Below are 21,134 nucleotides of genomic sequence, written 5' to 3' on the forward strand. Positions count from 1 at the left end.
TCCCCCTCATTTTCCATAGCCAATGGTACCCGCCAAGGATGCCCCCTTTCCCCCCTTCTCTTCATCCTTTCCTTAGAACCCTTCCTACGTACTATCCGTTCTAACCCAGACATACAAGGTGTACGCATAGGACCCGTCCAGCACAAGGTGGCGGCTTTTGCGGACGACCTTCTGTTCTTTCTCACCTCGCCTGACATCTCTCTCCCGGTACTCTTGGCGGAAATTGACCGCTATGGCGCCCTCTCAAACTTTCTCGTTAATTCCCACAAATCCATGGCCATGCATCTCTCCCTCGCAGGTCCCCGCCTCCGAAGGGTACTCGACAATTGTCCCTTCAAGTGGTCCTCCTCATTGCTGAAGTATCTAGGCATTCTGCTTCCCAAAAACTTCTCTCAAACCTACTCCCTCAACTTCCCCCACCTGCTATCAGCTATCGGCTCTGACCTTAAGCACCACTGGGACCTTCTCATGGATGGGACGCTGCAATATTTTGAAGCAGTCCATCCTCCCACGACTCTTGTACCCCCTTCAAGCTTTGACCATTAAGATACCCTCTGCCTTCTTTAGGTCCCTCAGGTCTTTATTCGCTTGCTTTGTCTGGGCGGGCAAACCTTCCAGACTTAAATACAACCTTCTACGCCTACCTAAGGACTCTGGAGGGATGGGCCTACCGGATGTACATCTTTACTACATAGCTGTCCACCTGACACGAGTACTGGATTGGTGCCGACATTTACCTTCAAAGCTTTGGACCGGCCTGGAGCAATCCTTCTCTCCGGTACCATTGTCAGGCCTACCCTGGTGCTCGCCCCCCTTTCCCCCGACCATCTGCTCCCACCCCACTATCATGCCTATGCTGACGGTGGCCCGGTCCGCCTTCTCTCAATATTCCCTGTTGCCTGCACCATCCCCTTTGATTCCAGTCCTAGGAAATCTGGCCTTCCCTCAGGGGATAAAAGACAAATATCTCCTCCGACTCGGAGCCGCTAACGGACCCAGGGCCCTACATTTTCTATGCGGCACCTCTTGGCCCGTATCTTTCACCTCGACCTCCGACCCCAACTCTCCACCCCTAGACCCGTGGCGTAACATGCAACTTCTCCACTTCTTAAAATCTATCCCCGCCCCTGCCCACCTCTCCAGACCGCTGTCCCAGTATGAGCTGGAATGTACTCGAGAGGGCCCAGCACGCCACGTCCTGTCCTTCTGCTACAAATTGCTACTCGCCAGCTGCACCCCCGACAGTCTGTGGTCCCTCACAAGGTGGGAGGAGGATCTGGGGATCCAGTTCACTCCAGGTGAGCGCACAAAATTACTTGTGCTGTCCTACCAATCGTCCATCAGCAATAGGTACCAGGAAACGGGATACAAATTGGTAACCAGGTGGTACAGGACACCTCATTCGCTCCATTCCATTTACCTCCAGACCCCAGATGTTTGTTGGCGCTGTGGAGACACCCCAGCAGACATTCTCCACATTTTCTGGTCATGCCCATCACTCAAAGCTTTCTGGGACCAAGTGTGTATAACTACCCAAAAGTTCACTGATCTCCCAGTGCCTCGAGACCCAGCCTGCTTCCTCCTGCACCATAACGATGTCCCGACCAAGACTTACAAACGATCCGTCGTGCGCATTTTCCATAGCCAATGGTACCCGCCAAGGATGCCCCCTTTCCCCCCTTCTCTTCATCCTTTCCTTAGAACCCTTCCTACGTACTATCCGTTCTAACCCAGACATACAAGGTGTACGCATAGGACCCGTCCAGCACAAGGTGGCGGCTTTTGCGGACGACCTTCTGTTCTTTCTCACCTCGCCTGACATCTCTCTCCCGGTACTCTTGGCGGAAATTGACCGCTATGGCGCCCTCTCAAACTTTCTCGTTAATTCCCACAAATCCATGGCCATGCATCTCTCCCTCGCAGGTCCCCGCCTCCGAAGGGTACTCGACAATTGTCCCTTCAAGTGGTCCTCCTCATTGCTGAAGTATCTAGGCATTCTGCTTCCCAAAAACTTCTCTCAAACCTACTCCCTCAACTTCCCCCACCTGCTATCAGCTATCGGCTCTGACCTTAAGCACCACTGGGACCTTATCATGGATGGGACGCTGCAATATTTTGAAGCAGTCCATCCTCCCACGACTCTTGTCCCCCCTTCAAGCTTTGACCATTAAGATACCCTCTGCCTTCTTTAGGTCCCTCAGGTCTTTATTCGCTTGCTTTGTCTGGGCGGGCAAACCTTCCAGACTTAAATACAACCTTCTACGCCTACCTAAGGACTCTGGAGGGATGGGCCTACCGGATGTACATCTTTACTACATAGCTGTCCACCTGACACGAGTACTGGATTGGTGCCGACATTTACCTTCAAAGCTTTGGACCGGCCTGGAGCAATCCTTCTCTCCGGTACCATTGTCAGGCCTACCCTGGTGCTCGCCCCCCTTTCCCCCGACCATCTGCTCCCACCCCACTATCATGCCTATGCTGACGGTGGCCCGGTCCGCCTTCTCTCAATATTCCCTGTTGCCTGCACCATCCCCTTTGATTCCAGTCCTAGGAAATCTGGCCTTCCCTCAGGGGATAAAAGACAAATATCTCCTCCGACTCGGAGCCGCTAACGGACCCAGGGCCCTACATTTTCTATGCGGCACCTCTTGGCCCGTATCTTTCACCTCGACCTCCGACCCCAACTCTCCACCCCTAGACCCATTCTCCCCTGTTTAAAACCCCCCCCCGCCCCTGCCCACCTCTCCAGACCGCTGTCCCAGTATGAGCTGGAATGTACTCGAGAGGGCCCAGCACGCCACGTCCTGTCCTTCTGCTACAAATTGCTACTCGCCAGCTGCACCCCCGACAGTCTGTGGTCCCTCACAAGGTGGGAGGAGGATCTGGGGATCCAGTTCACTCCAGGTGAGCGCACAAAATTACTTGTGCTGTCCTACCAATCGTCCATCAGCAATAGGTACCAGGAAACGGGATACAAATTGGTAACCAGGTGGTACAGGACACCTCATTCGCTCCATTCCATTTACCTCCAGACCCCAGATGTTTGTTGGCGCTGTGGAGACACCCCAGCAGACATTCTCCACATTTTCTGGTCATGCCCATCACTCAAAGCTTTCTGGGACCAAGTGTGTATAACTACCCAAAAGTTCACTGATCTCCCAGTGCCTCGAGACCCAGCCTGCTTCCTCCTGCACCATAACGATGTCCCGACCAAGACTTACAAACGATCCGTCGTGCGCCATCTGGTTAACGCTGCCCGAGCCTGTATCCCAGCACGATGGAAAGCCAAAGACCCACCCACCATATCGCAATGGCTCGACAGGATCCACGATCTATATCTCATGGAAGACCTCACCAGCTCATTACACGATACCTCCGACAAATTTGGCAGGACCTGGTTCTACTGGACTGAGTTCCTCCACTCCCTGGCATATGAAGCTTTACGCCATTGACCTGAGACATAACCAGTCTGCCCGAACCCTCTTCTGCCCCCCCCTCCCGTCTTTCCTCCCGTCTTTCCTCCCATGTGCAACACCTCCCATTGTACCCCCTCTAGACTTTCTTTGTACTTTCTCCTTCCCCCCACCCTATTTACCTCCCCTCCATACTCGTAGCTAAGCCCCGCTGCGGACCCCTGCTTTAGTGTCGTGACCCAGCCCCCACAGGAGGTCTCAGGCCTCACGTTCCTATACAGGTAGCTGCTTAGGACCTCCGCCTACTGCGGAGACCGACTGCAGTTGCCTCACACCGAAGGCAATTCTTGGGATGGGCTGTCGACACAGGCTTTACCCCTTGCTGCATAGTTGTTGCTACCCACTGCTATCTCCCTCATCTGTCCATACTTGATGTATAGATTGACTTGTTGTCAGCGTGTATGTGATGCATATTTGGACATTCCTGTTTTGTAAATGAAAAATACCTCTTTAAATAAAGAATTTATAAAAAAGAAAAGTTCAGATAATTTGAGTTGAGACAGCCATCAATTTGAAATCTCTCAGGGTACAAGTACCAGGATCTACCCACTTGGGTTATTGTGCCCTGCCCTGCCCTTAACTTCACTGCAGCCAATGTGAGTTTAAGGAATGGGTAGTTTCTAGGTAAAGCCAGCAAAATAAGGATTGGTAAAGTATCATAATAGCTGCAGCAGAATAGTAGAGCTGGTAAAGTACTCTTGCTTCACAGGGGAAATGTTCTTCTCCACCAACATCTATGTTGTGGCATTCCTGGAGCAATGCATGGTGCAGCCAGGGTGTTCCAAAGTACACAGTTACTAACTAGGGTTGCACAGATACCAAGTACAGTGCTCGGTACAAGTACAAGTACATGTACCGATACTTTTGAGCTCCAAGATTACACTAGAGAAAAATTCAAAAATTAGGAGGCAGCTGTCATTTGTAAGGAGCACACGGAGCTCCTGGGATTTGTACATCTTTGTTTTAATGTATGACTTTGTTTTTATAAATATAAATAAAGGGATGCACAGATACCAGTTTTGCGAGTACGAGTACTGGTACTTGCCGAGTACTTACAAGTACGAGTACTGATACATTTTTGTTTATTGTCATGTGACAGTTTTTCTAAAACAATATCGACTAATGATTTTAGGATAGTGGTGGAGTGCCAGAGCCCGGTCCCAGCTGCAACCGCTGCAACCCTGGTTGTTCTCATGAAAATGCCAAGTATCTGCACTGGTACTCGAAAAGTATTTGTGCATCCCTACTTCTTACATAAACTCCAGCAGTTTGGAGTTTAGTTGAAGAAAGGCTTCAAATGGATCTGTATCATACCATATTGCTGGTATACATAAAGAGCCAATGCATCACTCCTTGCTTCTATCCAAAATTATAAAGTTAGGATGGACTGACTGTGAGGGGGTTTCAACAGAGAGAGAAAAGCTCTGTCTGCTCTCCACTGAACACCCCAGTATTTAGGACACCCTAGCAGTTTCAGAATGAGTTGCATAGCATTAATCAAATCAAATTCCTGTGTATAAATCGCCACAAAGGCACACACTACTCAAAGTTCTGCATCCAAAGCTGTGTGCACTGAATTGATGTCAAGTAAACATTATTAATTATTATTGATCTGTTAAAATGATTGATGTTGGTATTTTTGACGTTTCTCCCTTGCGAGCATTTTGTTTGACAACATGCTCGAACAAATACACACCAGTGGATTTGTTTGATTTATATATGGGTTTAGAAGCCATGTGTTCCACATCAGGGGGCCTCACAAAATAATGTACAATATATATTTTATTTGATTTGTGCTTACTTTTCAGTTTATCATTTCTATTCTATTGGGGAAGGCATTTATTCACATTCAGGGCTACTTACAATAGGCAATGTGCAGTTCACGTTTGACCATTTTTTATCATTGTGCTTGCCTGAACACATAAGATGGCAGCTCTGTAAATGTCCTAATAAATTAGATAAACACATTATAGGTCATTGTCAGGCATGGCAGCATTATTATTTATGACTAGAACATCCATCTGTGCCATGTATTTTCTCACCACTGTTAAATATTAATTCTATTAAATGCTACTAAAGTGTCGACTTCTTCACCTTAAGGCCCCGTTCCCACTGCGCGATATGCAAATCGCGCGTTTGTCGCGTGATTTGCATATTTGCGCGACATCGCGAGATTTGCCGCGCGATGTCGCGTTCAAGCTTGCATTGAGCAAGCTTGAATCGCGGCTAAATCCGCTCCAAAAAGGGTCCTGCTGTAGCGACACACGACCCGCGACAGCAGGACCCTTTGCCCCATTGGATTGCATTGGAGCGCGATATCGCGCGGTAATGTGCCGCGATATCGCGGGAATTACCGCGCGATAAATCGCTCAATGTGAACGGGGTCTTACTTGTCCAATAGTCCATTTAAAAATTGATAAAAAAACACAATAATTCAATCTCTCTATAAAAAGAATCGAATATTACCCCAGGTAGGGAGGAAAGGTGTGACCAGTGCTTAAAGTGCAAATTTTAGTTTTGGATAGCGTGTTGCTTTCTGTGGGCCCATTAGGAAGATTCAACCTGTTTATTTGTCCAGGTGACCGTTATTACTGCAAGTGGAAGAAAACCACAAATATTGGGTTATCATTAAAACAGGAAGAGATGGTAAAACTTCCAATAGGGATACTAGTTTTGGTGACCATGCTGACCACCAGGGGTTTCCCTCACTTTTTGGAGGGACTTTTTCTCACTTCCTGTTGTGGCTATCTGACAAGATGTGAAGGCAAATCTACTCAACAGATAGCAAAAAAAAAAAAGGTGACAGGGGTCATAACTCTTACTTACTCAATCCAAAACAAAAAAAAGTTTTGACTTAAACTCTACTTTAACTATCTGCAGACTGCTACACAGCCCTACCACTACCACCAGGTTATCTCATAAAACACCACAGTCTAGGGGACAGGCAAACCCGATACAGGACGCTACCCAGGACCCAGTGGTGTTGGTTGTCTTTATATATATTTATTCTTTAGTGATATGTTTATGATTATTAAATTGACATGGCATCGTTGTAAATGAGAAATGGAGTTAGCTGCTAAGGTTGAAATATTATACATGTATAAATAAAGCAATAATATTTTTTCATCTAATTTTCTTGATGAATTATGGTGCTGCTTGTTTGTTTTCTTGAGTCTTTATTGCGTTACATTTGTTGGCATTTCAAACTATTGGGTTTTTAAAAAAATTATATTTGTTATAAAAGCAAAAGAAAAGTTTGGCTGTTTTTAGCCATGCTACATATGAAAAATGTGCATAATGTACCCTTTGTAAACATAAAGACTGTTGCTTGGGAAGTGATTTGCAACATATCAGAGTGAGACAGTAACGGTCAAGTGCATGTCCTAAAGGTTAACTACACAGTGGGTACAGACATTTATGGTCTCTATAGACATAACTGATCTATATGTTGACAACCTTATATCATGTAGTGACATCTAGCCAAATAAAACCAATTTGTGCCAAATCCAGCCTCCCAAGAATTGATGTTTATAGCACATATCAAGTTTAATAGTGAGTGCCACATTGGGCTGATAATGATGGGCTGAGGAAGAATATTTAGATACCACCTGCTATCAGATCATCTTCTGTAAGAGACCTACACAGAAAGGAACAAACACTTTTATTGCCTGCAAACAGTGTTCACATGACAGTGACCTTCAGGGGCCAAAGATGAAATGCAGGTAATTATATTATTAATAATTGTAAGAAAACTTTAAATGTTATTTAAATGAATTAAGACATAAGAATACCCATATACTATGATTCCATCTATGTATTTAGTAGACATGTAAGCCGGCAAAAAATTTGTTTGAGTTTTCATTATTTCAATTTCGTTATTTGGGTGACTTTGAATTTTCCTTAATTTTGTATGAGTTAAACAATAATTACGAATGAATGTTCATTGTAGAAAAGTGAGATGAAATGTTTACTTTTTTTCTTTTTAACTTTTGACAGTTCACAGGAACAGTTTAAAAAAAAAACTTTAGGACTGGTAAGAATTTTAGGGGGGAAAAAAAGTGTGGGGTCCCACATAAAACTCCATACCAGTCCTAATGGTTTTTTTTTTAATTGTTCCTGTGAACTGTCCTTGATTCGAGCAGCAGCCTGACAGAGCAGGAAAGGGGGGACAAATGTGCAAATATGAAAAAAAAAACACAACACAACAATTTCCTTTATTTAAAAGAACAAAAAACAAAAATGTCCATCGATGTAATCTACAGGTCAATCACATCATCCAGCGATGTAGATCCACGCCAATGATGATGGACAACGTAATTGACCTGTGCATTACATTGATGGACTTTTCTTTAATAATGGGATTGTCAAAAAACTGTATCGTGCTTTTTTTTCTTTAAATAAAAAACTTTTTTTTCCAGTGGATTGTGTTCATTTAATTATTTTACTGTATTTGGTGAATGAGTAAGCGGAAACAACTACCCCTTACACATTTGCGAGGGGGTGGCATCTGGGTTGCCCATTTAAGAAAGGGGGCACCCAGATTCCTATAAGCCCCTCTACCCACAGACCCCTACAACCACCAGGCCAGGGTTGTGGGAAAGAGGCCCTTGTCCTCATCAACATGACCAGCCCCCCGGCACAGCACCCACCTAATGTTGAGGGCACGCTCGCTCCCCCTTTACTGCTCTGTCAGGCTGCTGCTCGAATCAAGGGTCTGGTAAGAGATTTTAGTGGGTACCCCATGCTTTTGGGTTTTTTTTGGCATTGGGGTCCCCCCTAAAATTCCTACCAGACCTCAAGGGTCTCGTGTGAATTTAGGAGGGGACTACACACTTATTTTTTTTCAATGTTTAACAACACAAGTTCATTCTGAATGACAATTTGAAAAAATGTTGGAGCCATCTGCATTTTCATGATCAAAATTAAGATAAGTTCAGATTCAATACCTTTTTCATTCGGAAATTCAGATGTCCAAATATGCCAAAATTTGACGGAATTTAAATTCGGAATAAAATAAATCTTACATCTCTAGTATTAAAAGACTAAGTAAAATCTGGGAAAAGCTACTTCTACTCTAATGGCTTACATATTTTAACCCAAAACATTTTTTGTTTAGTTTTGGATAAGCTAGCAAAGTGTCAGAGCTCTTGCCAGGTTGTACACCAAGGTAGAACACCAAGTTGCTCATGGCTGGGAATAAAAGGAAGGGGTCGGTGGTGGAGCTACAAGGAGAGCAGTATTATCAACTACAACCAGGCCCATAGCCCTGAGGGAGCAGAGCTGTGATCCAGGTTCAACAATCCAGCCTTCTTCTTCAAATTTCCCTATTGAAACACCATCTTCATTTGGTTATCAGTTGGAATAGACCTTTGTGAAATTTGCAATATTGGCTAATGATATTGTGTGAATCATAGGTGTTAACAGTAAGCTAATGTGTGACATTTGTCACTGGTTTGCAAGTTGGCAGAGGAGACTAGGCCACTGAGCAGTCATTATTTTCAGAGGATGTGAAAAGGATTCATTGCAGAAGGGTAAATAATGGTTGCTATGTTTGTTTGAGCTTTTAAACCAATATAGTGTATAAACATATTAGGCGTAATGTACTCTACAGACCATATGGACAACTACAATGCAGGAATATATTTCCTTTGCCTTTCAGTGACACAGATATTTACAGTCAAGATAAATCAAATCTAATTAACTCTCTAGCAAAAATATGGAAATCTCAAATCAGCTGTCATTGCATAAATACTTAATTTGAAAAGTGCACTTCCACGGAAACATCAGGATTCTCAGACTAAAACCTCACAAAGGATTCATCACTGTCCTATCTAATGTATCAAGGTTTATGCTAAATCATGATATTAGCTTTCGAGGACTTAGTTGTAAAACCACCCTACTTAACCTGTTAATGCTGGTCTAATTTAAAACGACTGACCTTTCATACTTTCACTGCCCTCATCTAATACACTCCCCATGATTTAAAGTTCCCTAGTACATTTTTTCATTTTGCATACAGCGAACATAAGTATCAATCTAAATATGAGTAAAACTTTACTAAACTCTTTCACAAGCAACATTCAAGCAACATAGCCAAGTTTAGAAGAGCTATCAGAATAAACACTGTAGTGATATTAATACATTCAAAGTCTCTCTTGCATTCATTAACAAGATCTGTAATGGTGCACATCCTTGTGTCCCACAGAGAATCATTCTGCTAAAAAGCATACAACCTAACAGATAGAAAGAGTTGCATATAAAAAAAATATTGTCTAACATATCATGGTCCTTTTTAGTCAACGTAATTGTGATTTGCTAAACTTGATACAGCCTAAGCTTAAGATAAAAGATGTAAGAGTCCAACCATACTTAATATTTCAAAACTACATGACCAATGCTGATTTATATATAATGCAGCTTTATCCTAAAGGCCTATGTAGCCTTTAATAAAATGACAATAACAATCAAATAAGGTATTTAAAAAGGCCTAAGGATCCTAGTTCTAAGAATATACAATGCATGCAGCAGTGAATTTGGCATTAGAGAGAAATACATATAAACAGGTACAATACTCCAGAGATACAGCTTATCCAGTAAAAGAGATTTTGCTCTGATTTTGTTACATCAAGCTAAAAGGTCTACGATAAGCAGTTCCAACTGGAATGGCTTCTGAGTCAGGCTGAATTCCTGGGGTATATTCTACATTCATGCCTATTGTGTGCCCCGTGTGAAAGAGCTCCTTATGTCAATCCATCATCCCACAATCAATACTCACCCATCTCAGCCGTATCAAACTGGTAGACGTGAAAATAAAATAAATAAAAGTCTTTCAAGATGATCTGTCCCTTCCAGCTACCAGGCTATGAGTAAAGGGATAGATTTTATATCTCTCGCTTGCTCCCTCTCTGTTTCTGCCTCCCTCCCTCTCGCTTTCCATGACCCAGCTCCTCAAATACATTTAATACTCCCTAATTACTTAATCCCTCACAACAGCTTACATGACTAGCTCAGAATTGTCATGAGTAGGAATGTAAACATGGAAATAACAGAGTAGCAGGGGCACAGGATGCTTTACAAGTCGCAGCTTCTATTTTCACAATGAATTCTATTTGATCTCGACAAGCCAGATATTATTTAGCTAGACACATTTACAATATGGGTTCTTGCTCTGCTCTCTGTGCTGCACTATAAATAGATTTCTTTTCAAAGGGGGAAAATTGCTACAGTTGAGAGATGATATACGGGAAAGGAGAAAAAAAAAACACCAAAATTACATGTTTAGGACTCGGATTAAAAAAAAAAGAAAGAAAATTAGTTTTTTAGACTCAGCTGCTAGGAAATGAGTATCTAGGGATTGTTAACCACTTCAAGCCAAAGAGAGCAGGCAACCATCATTTCAGAGATATGGATAGTCACCGACTGAACAGTTTTTGATTGAGAGCCCATTCTAACCTATGTGTTTAATAGCACCCCAACACACTAAGAATGCAATTATGTTGCAGCATACCACAACACACTGCCTTGGGTTGTGGTGCACTGTGTTACTAAAAAATAGTACATGTCCAATTTTTGTCTTGTTATGGTGCATTGGCAGCCAATTTAAATTAATGTGTGGGTGTAGGAGTGTGACTTCTACTCTTTATTTGCACTTTGCCAGCAGATCACAATGCACATTGCTGTGCTTTATAAAGGTATGGCCATATCACTGCTTTTTCAATGTCTACTACTTACATGTGAAATGTCTATCTTCCGAATGGCTCTTAAAGTGATATTAAAGTCAAGCTGTTTTTAGGCCATTTCAAAAGCTAATTAAACCACTTACACACAGGCAAAGCAAGGCAAGCCACTCCGCTGCCCCCTGTTCCCTAGCCGTCCTTCCTCCCATATCCAAGCTAGAAGAAAGAAGGCTGCTGGAGACTGTGCTGTCCTTTGTTATTTTGTACTCAATAGTACTGTTCAGAAATATGATGACTGTAAGTGCGTGGACAAAGCAATTGCTGAGCAATGTATACAGTATTTGATTGTTCTGGATTAATTATTGAAAAACATTTGTTAATTGCATACTACTTTAACTAAGCTATACATAAAGGAAACTGGGGAGCCTTTTGTGATCTACCAGGCATATGTATTACAGTAATAATGACTTCCACAGGTCAATTATTCTGGTTTAGCAAAACGTCTGATGCTTTAAAAACCCAATGGGTGGGACATTCACTTAGAGGCCTGTATTGCAAAAAAAATCAATTTACCTTTACTTTCTGCTTTTGGAAAGACTTATTTGACTATAATTTCCATGTGCACTGCATGACGTTTCCATACTTTTACTTTGTTCCTTGTAAGGATACTACTTTGGTAATTCACACATTGATCATAAGCAAATGCCAATGAGGCCCAGTAGGTAGGAGAAGCAATCTATACTTTCTGCTTTAAAAAAGAAGCATTGTAAATAGCAAAGGGGTAGGCCATGTAGGTCTTTCATATATTGATGGCCATTGGAAAGGCTTAGTGATATAACATGATGTATATATTCATAGATTGGATTACACAGAAAAAGTTAGCTGTGTTCATGGTACTTAAGGGAAATCTATTGTTGCTGAAAGGATTTGTTAGTTGTTTTAGGCTGGAGTTACAATAATACCTTTCTGCTATACACGGTCATAAGCAAATGCAAGTTCACCCTACAGCACACTTCACAAAGAAAATAAAAGAAATGCATAATTCCATTTTTCTAAGCACCTGTCTTGAAGAACTTGTCATTTATCCATATATATATTTAAAATGAGCTCAACAGTCAAACTAAATTCATTGTAATGTACATGGTTGTAGCTCTTCATGTCTGACAAGCACACACCAGCCATAACCCTTGAAATAACTTTACACACACACACACACACACACACACACACACACACACACAGAAATGGAATTTGCCATGTTTGCCATCTGGAATACATGGCTGTAACTTAATCTGCCTCCTTTAATCCTACAAATCATCATCTTACTAGTGGTAATTCTTCAACATAAGGATTAAAACATCAAGTGGCTCTTGAAAAATGCAATGTCAAATTATTTTTGGTCGCATAAGAGTACTGGTTGCTTCAGATCTGATGAACGAAGATAATTATTTCCAGTAAAAAAATGTTTTAAGGTCCATGCTCCAGGGGTTTAATCATTATCCTTGCTTCATTGCTCAATGTGTAACCCATAACAAACATGTGCATATTAGGTGTCTTGACAACTGACTATGACATGTTATTTCAGTTCATTAATTCAGCATGTAGTAAGGGAAGGGTGAGGTTTATACCCTGAAGCTTGTAACTCCAAATGCTTGGCTGAAGTGTAGGCTTCCATATTTCTACCCTGACAGTCTCCTTTTATGATTGGATATGTTGTCCTTTGTGGGTTCAATAATATTTTTTTAAGTTAGGCATCTGTATTGTACAGAAGAGCCCTGGTGCTAACGGGAAAAGAAAGAAAAAGGTGAAAATCTCAAACTAGAATGATGAAATATCTACATCTGTACCTTTGGAATTACAAACTCCCTTCCCTGTTCAAGGTGCTGATGCTGCTGTGGTGCTGGGGGAGAGGGGAGATATATAAAATAATTTTATTTTTGTCTTGTTACCTCTGAAATAGTGTTTCACACCAGATGAATCATACATTTTGACAAAAAAAATCTATTTGGTCTTCTTAATTGTTAGCGTCTCTACCCAGTTCATTATGCTGCCATGGTGAGATGCTATCTTCCTGTTTGTCAGTTCCTTGTCCAGATGATCCTACTGCTACTACCCTGATGTTGGTTTTTGGAAGAAGAAATAAAGAGAAGAAGAAGCTGATCATCATGGAAGCAACATATTTTCAGCCAAACAGTCCAAGAAAGCCAATGTGTTGTTTTGCGTAATGTGATGTTATGATCCACTGAGTTGATGTCAGTGAAAGCCTGTAACTCTTGTGTGTGAATTATAACTAGGGATGTACTGATAGCAATACTAGTTTTGGTATCATTGCCGATAACGAGTATTTGGGCCAGTACTTGTACTCACCTAAATGCTCCGTTGCTTACCCACAATAACGGAACTTCTAGCCAGAGGGAGATTTTCCTCTGACCAGAAGTGCCATGAGGGAACATGAAGCTGGCTTCCCGGCCAATCAGGAAGCCGGGCGGCAGGTAATGACTCGCCGCCCAGTTTCCTAATTGGCCAAGAAGCTGGCTCCATGCTCTTTGGCTGGCTCAATGTTGATTGGCCAGGAAGCAGCGGGAAGCCAATGCTGATTGACTGGGATGCTGGCCTACTAGTCAATCAGCATGGAGCCGGCCAAACAGCATGGAGCCGGCGGTTAATGACACGCCGCCCGGCTTCCTGATTGGCCGGAAGGCCGGCTCTATGCTGTTTGGCTGGCTTCATGCTGATTGACTGGCTTCCCGGCCAAGCAGCATGGAGCCGGCCAAACAGCCGGCTCAATGCTAGCGGAAGTAGCAGTATCGGTAATTGGTATCGGCTAGTACCAAAAGATAAATAATTGTACTCGTACTTGAAACCGAAAAAAAGGTATCAGTGTATCCCTAATTAATTATAGTTGCCACAATAGGTGAAACTGGTGATCCCATTGCCCAGCCATGTTTTTGCCTATAGAACTTATCCTTGGACTTGAAATAGGTGGTACTCAGGCAAAGGTCCAATAAGGCACACATTTGATCTGGGTTAAGTTCTGTTAATTGCTCCACATTTCTGGAAAACTATTAAGCACTGTGTAAAAAAAAAAAAGGCTGTGACTTGTTGTTTTAATTCCATTAGCTGGCAATATATATTTTAACTTAGATTACTGAAATCTGTTTACAAACAACGCGTATCTAAAACCAAAACTTTTTTACATTTAAAGTTGTCATGAGAGCAGGAATAGAGGGAAAATCTTTCAGTGGTGACACTTGTTCTGGTTACAACTGTCAAAAAGGGGTTTTCCCTTTCTTTGACGAAAACATCCTCTCAGTTCCTGTTATGTCTATAGGACATGACGCACAGGTAATGTTCCCCAATGGGAAAAATCCAGCAAAAAAGAAAAAACATGAAAAGGCAGGCATTTTAACTATTACTACTAAGATATACTGTGAACTTGTATTTTTCCAAGTATTTTGTGTTGACATATGACTTTGCTGTTTTAGAGCCAGGAGCTATATATCTATAGGCAGCCAGTGTACTAAAACAACAGAGGTTTTTTAGGCAAATTATGTCAATGTTTTAGTCCCAAAAACTACTTTCCCAGTTAGAGCTGCATTTATTTAAAGAAAAAAAAATATGCCCTATTTACAAAAATATTTTGCTTGTTTGGTTAAAACAGTTGACTACGCTTTTCCAGACTGTGCCAAAAACTGGATTTTTGGATCAAAAAGGCCTGCTTCCACAAAACGACCATGTTGTTTTACTTACCAGAGCTGACAAACTAGTTTCGCAGTCAAGATGATTATTCTATAATTTATAATAATGAAGCATTCTTGGCTAACAGAATCATTCATGGTCTTCACTAGCAATATCGCCACAAACAACAGCTAAAGCTGCCATCATGCCATCCAGCTGTAAGATGCAGCATATCGGCAGCTGTGCTGTTATACAATCTCTCTGAATATATCTACATTTGTGTGAAATCATGTTGTCTGTGTAATCATGCTCATTTATTTTGGAGGTCCACTCTCCAATACCACTAACCAGCAGCTTCAAGGTGCTCGTTCAATTCAATTTTTAGTTTCCACCAACCCCCCCCCCCCCCAAAAAAAAAAAAACCACGGGGGGGAGTTAAAATTCTTTTCTTGAAGAACGTTTGACTTGTAGAGGTAAAACTTTACCTAGCATTTTGAGTGAAAAACTTGTGAATCTCAAGTATCATGTTTCTCATTAAAAAGCTGTCAAGAAAACTGATACCGGTCATATCTTCACTTCCCTTTCAGTGTCCAAAGTTGTCCTAGCTCATGTCCCAGAAGTGGTATGCTTCCAGGGATCAGTACGTCTCTAACAAGTATCATGAGCCTACACCAGAACTAGCACTCCGTCTCAGAGTTGGTAGTGATTGCTTAGCAGTACTGAATCAGAGCTTGGGCTATGACAGTCCTCCTGGCAAAGCCTCTTTCATATTACTTACTGTAAAGCATGCTTACTTACAAAATATTTGATATTTATGTTTCTTTGTACGCTTTGTTTCATTGTTCCCTAAAATCTGGTTTAAGTTAGTATAATTAAAAGTACAAAAAAACCCATTCTAATTACTTCAAGAAGATTTAACTGTCCATCCTGTTTTGACATGCTTTAATACGGAAATGGACTACTACCATTTTCTGTTATGTAAATGAGCTTTATTCTATCGTTATCAAATTTAAAACTCACACTGGCTGTCTTTTTATTAACTTGTGATTTCAAGTATTATCCAGTTTTAAGCATAGGAAGGTGTGGTGGGATGCATGCTGGTCTCAGGCAAAAAAAAATGCTTTAATTCCATGAAAATGTCTTAAGCCAAATGTAAATGTATACATATTAATGACTTTAACTCACTCTCCTATAAACTAAGAGGGTTATTCACTAAGGAGCCAAAGGATTACGCCGAACCTTCGGCCCGCTTCGACTGCGGGAGCCCTTCGGTTCAGTGGAACTGAAAGGCCGCTGTATGGGCTATTCACAATATCCCGTACAGCAGCCGAAGGGCTCAGGCGAGCTGAACGCATATGCTTCGGCTCGACTGAGTTTATCACACAGCCGAAGCGGGGAGAACAGTCTGCCGAAGCAGACTGTTATCTCTGCAATATGTAGACAAATAAATAAACACAGCGTGGGGTCCTCCTCCCAAACGTTATAAATGTTAGGAGGGACCCCATTTAAAAATAAAAAAAATGCCCTGACCAAGCCTGTCTCCCTCATGATATCGGCCGATACCCTGTTTATTTTTTATTTTTTTTTGCGGCTGCTGTCTGAATACAAAGAAAAAAAAAAGCAGCAGCTAACAGGGGAAGCATTAGCTCCCTGTTATCTGCTGATTCCCTGCTATGTTTTTTTTCTCTATTATTTTGACAGCCAACAGGGGGGGGGGGGGGGGTTCCTGGGGAATGCCTCACCCTGAGCAAGATGTACCGCACGTCACTGGTCATTACAATGAGAGCTTAGTGGAGCCGGCTTTGCTATCACCGCCGGCTCCGCCCAGCTCTCATTGTAATGACAGCTGGTCCCGGCTAATAGAAAACAGTTAGGCAGAGCTAGCTGTCACTGCTAGCCCTGCCCAATCATTTTCTTTTTAAACTGTTTTTCTATTCTGCTCAGTACCACGGAGGTACCGAGCATAATAGCCTATTCACTCACCGCTGTTCAGCCCCTATGAGAATAGGCAGAAGAGGAGGGAGTAGCGTGCTGGAGGTTCGGCTCAGCCGATCCAGATGTTGGATCGGCTGAGTCGAACTCCTTCTGCACTTCAGGTCGGCCGAACATGCTGAGCCTGTTTGGCCGACCCAAAGCCAGCCAAAGCAAGCCGAAGGACGGCTGATTTCAGCCAATGTACAGCTGAAATCAGCTGTACAAGCCTGAAGTGAATAGCAGAACGGCGTTCGGCTCACTTCACTTCGGGTCGGTTATTCACATGGCTGCCTCAGGCAGCTTTGTGAATAACCCTCCAAGTGACAATGGATTTATTTACATAAAGGTTATTAATAGGGAAACTACAAGGTATTTTTAGAGAGCACACAGTTTGAGTTACTACTGTAAAGATTATGTGCTGGTATTCTTGATGTGACTATCGTATTTAATATGATTGTTGTTCGGTATCTACTGTACATGGTTGGGTTCATGCACAGATTATAGGTCCCTCTAGTGGCTGTCTGTGATGTCTGCAGAGTAACCACCCTTGCTGAAGGACTGCTGAGGAAAAAGATTACCAGATAAGAAGTTGCACTGTTTCCCTCATTCTGCACTGATTTGTAGATTTGCATTGTAAGAAACCAGCAGTAAAGCTGAGTATTGTAAGAAAACACTGACAACATTATTGCACTGATAATAATTCCATCAGGCTGATTTGTTTTATATGTATATATATATATATTAAAAAATGCACCCCTTAAAATGTCCTATTTAAGGTATTACAATACCCTGCTTAGACAAGAACTTGTTAAGACTTAAAGGGGTAGATAACCCATACATCACCTTTCTTTAAAAGAAAAAAAAGTACCTATGCTTTCCAGATTGTGTAGTATATTAAAAAGCAGTCCCGGGTTTAGAAAAAAAAAAAAAAGCTTAATTTCAAAGGTATACTTATAGGTCATGCACAGTCTCTCCCCAGCCTACCTGTAAAAATTCTAGAGTGAGTCAGTCTACACCACTACATACTGTATATTGCTAAGCAAATAAATCACATATGTTTAATTAAACTCCCTCCTTCCCAAGCAGTTTATACATTTCCTTCACTCCTCTGCCATTCAACCACCTGGAGTGAAGTATAATATCAGGCACTTTCGGGTATCGATGATTCGCTTCCCTTTTCACATTTAACAGTGTTAGTTCCTTGTGACTGGCCCAGCATTATTACATGATGTGCAGAAGGTGCCAAAAGCCCTGGTTAATCTCTGACAAGTCAGTTTGAATTTCATGCAGGATTTTCCTTTTTTACCCTGGTGGCCTCACAAAGCAGGGCAGAAGCAAGAAAAGGTGAGTATATGCTGCTAGGAAGGAAGGAGGGAGATTAATTAAATATGCGTGACTTATTTGCTTAGTGATGTGTGTAGTGGAAAAATACTTATGTTAGAGATGATTGGCTAAAGAAGTAGCGGTTTCAACATTATTCTTATGCTAAACTGCAGCCTAATCCAGCTATGGTAGAGGCATGGGTGGCTTGACCAAGTATGAATTTGGACCTTATCACTGTTCAATATACTTTAGAAAAATAGAAGAACACAGTGGGACTTTTAGGGCACTGAATGACAGATCCAACAATTTTGGTGTGTGCAGAGCTGTCTCGAGACATCATGTTTCTCATTAAAAAGCTGTCAAGAAAACTGATACCGGTCACATCTTCTCTTCCCTTTCAGTGTCCAAAGTTGTTCTAGCTCATGTCCCAGAAGTGGTATGCTTCCAGGGATGAGTACGTCTCTAGTACATCACCATGAACCTTTTTTTTTTATTTTTTTATTTTGGAAAGCTAAGGCTGTTGTGCGGATGCATGCCAATCCATAGAAGTATAATGATTATTAGTGTCAAGCAAGGGTGCAGCATTGTTACAATATTGTTTTGCATATATAATGCCACCCAACTTTCTGAGATGAGAAAAGAGACAACGCCTTCTATCACAGCATGTTCTATCTTTTTTCAGTCATGGCACCCTTTAAAAGTATGCAAAATCTCTTTATGGAGACATCAGGGGTCTGTAAGACCCCCAATGTCACCTGGGGTCTCCCAGAGAAGCTGATGAAGCACAGATCTGCTTCATCAGCTTCTCTCCGGTTTCTGTACCGGAGAGTGACAGAGGAATGCGGAAGTGATGTAGTAAACATCCCTATCTGCATTTAGAGGCCATTTCACGGGCACACACAATTTTTAAGCTTGGCATGTTGGGTATCTATTTACTCAGAACAAACTATTTTTTTATATTTGATTAAAAATTGGCAAAATATTGTGTTGTGCACTAAAATAAAATAAAAGGTGTATTTTAATCCAATCTAATTTTGATAAAGTTTTGGAAATACAATAGTGTAATAAATGTACAAAAATATTCGTAGAAAATAAAGAACAGTAATCAGCATAGAGCAAAATAAAACAGAATACACACAATGTGGAAAGAGCGAGAATTTAAAGAGTATGCAGGAAAGCATGCAGTGGGCACTAGGCCACAGTGCAGAGACCATATGAATGTAACGGGAGCATCCAGGAGGTTCCGTTGGAGACACCCACAGGCATCATTTAGTGGTCTCACCACTACAGGGGATACAACTGCAAGGAGGGTAGTAAAAGACAAAAAGTGTTGGAGGGATGCCGTTTCGTGATCTATGATTCAAAAAATCAAATAACACTGACAACGAGATCCGTGAAGTGCCTGGGATGTAAGACTAGGAAAAGACTAGAAGAGAGAAAAGGGGGAGGGAAAAGAGGAGAAGTGGAAAAGTGAGGGGAGGAGAGACGGGGAAGATAAAGGAGAGTGTTAGGATCCAGAGCGCCTCCAGGTGGCGCTGGAGCTAAGCCCTGCAGTTCCTGGGCTCACCTGCAGGATTCTCTAGGCATCCAGGAACTGCTAGGTACCAGACCACCACTGGGTGGTGCTGGGACCTGGAGCTCCAGTGCTCACCTGTGGGTGTTTCTCAGCTGCCAGTACTTAGCCATCACCTAGTGCTTCCTGGAGTCAGGATGATGGCTCAGTATTGTTTCCTGTTTCATGTGAGTCCTGATCCCAGTCCTGAAACTTGAACCCTGATTGTTTCCTGTGAGTCCTGAAACCTGTTTAAACCTTGTTACCTGTGAGCCCTGTTGTTGGTTGTTGCTGTTAGTCTGCTGTGTATATTAAACAACCTATACATATATCACATACTTGCCTGGTCCGTGTTGTAACACGTGTTTGGTCTGCATGTGTGGGTACCTGCACAGGTGTGGGGTCACCTGTGCCGATATCCGCGACAGAGAGGTAAAGGTGAAGAGTCAGAGCGGGTAAAGAAGAAGGGAAGATGGAAGAGGGGGAAAGAAGATGGAGGAGAGGTCTTGTGGTTTAGTTCCTGAGAGTTGCTCGCTATGGACAGTTGGTAGGAAAGGATAAAGGAAGTTTCCCATTCTTTGGGGGAAATAGGGACACCCAATTTCTGCTCCCATTTAGAGGTGTGGGGGGCGGATAAGGTTGCGAGAGAGGATAGAATGGAATACAGCACTGAAACAGCATGTGGAACAGGTCAGGGCTGCAATAGTAGACATTCAAATGCAGTAGGATGGAGCCAGTTGTGGACAAGTAAAGAAGCAACATAAGATCGCAATTGTCTGTGTGCGAACCATTGGCCCATTGGCAAGGCGAGGTAGAGATGTATCTTCAGCAACTGCAGTGGGAGAGGTTGAAAAGGTTTGTACCAGGCTCCTTTGGGAGGACATAGACCAGGGGCCAAACTGGGAACTCTGAACAGCGAGTGGGAAAGCCATGTTGTCAATTAAAGGTGTCATGGGACCAAGATATGTGGACAAAGAAGTTTGGTGGAGGAGCTTATCCCACACATGCAAGGTCTGGGAAGTAGGAAGAGCCAAAGTAGAAAGTGGTGTGGATCTTATATTTCAGGTGTAGGCGTTTGGAATCCCATATAAAACTAGTAAAGAGCTGATTGCATGAAAGTGGATGGCAGGGAGATGGGCAATGTTTTGAACAGGTATAGGAATCATGGGAGGACGTCCATTTTCAAATGTTGATTCTCCCTAACCAAGAGAAGAGTGGGATGGTCATAGCCCTGCAAATACTTCTTCATCTTCTGTAGCAAAGAATGAACATTGTGAGAAAAGAGATCAGACAGGTCAGAAGGCAAACAAACTCCCAAGTAGCGAAGAGGAGAAGAGCAGAGCCTATAGGAGAAATTGTCAGAGATACGTTGGAGTGTCAGGGCTTCTAAAGTGATATTCAATAATTACAATTTTAAGTAGTTTACTTTAAAATCGCTGAGCTCACTAAAATGCT

The 21,134-nt window shown here is 42.3% G+C and overlaps 1 protein-coding gene across 2 annotated transcripts in view; it reads right to left on the reverse strand.

The window, feature by feature from the left end:
* The window catches only part of LOC108786602 (rap1 GTPase-GDP dissociation stimulator 1-like), a 150,543-nt gene extending 140,175 nt beyond the window's left edge, over window positions 1-10,368 (reverse strand). For both annotated transcript variants that reach the window (XM_018555926.1, XM_018555925.1), the window contains exon 1: window positions 10,252-10,368. Coding sequence is in view for 1 of the 2 variants with exons in the window: in XM_018555925.1 (XP_018411427.1) it covers window positions 10,252-10,255 (4 nt within the window). In the remaining variant the exon portion in view is untranslated. The remainder of the gene's footprint in view (window positions 1-10,251) is intronic.
* Between the last annotated feature and the right edge of the window lie 10,766 nt (window positions 10,369-21,134).

Source organism: Nanorana parkeri, unplaced genomic scaffold, assembly GCF_000935625.1.
Source record: "Nanorana parkeri isolate BGI_ZX_2015 unplaced genomic scaffold, ASM93562v1 scaffold218, whole genome shotgun sequence".
Classification (NCBI taxonomy): Eukaryota; Metazoa; Chordata; class Amphibia; order Anura; family Dicroglossidae; genus Nanorana; species Nanorana parkeri.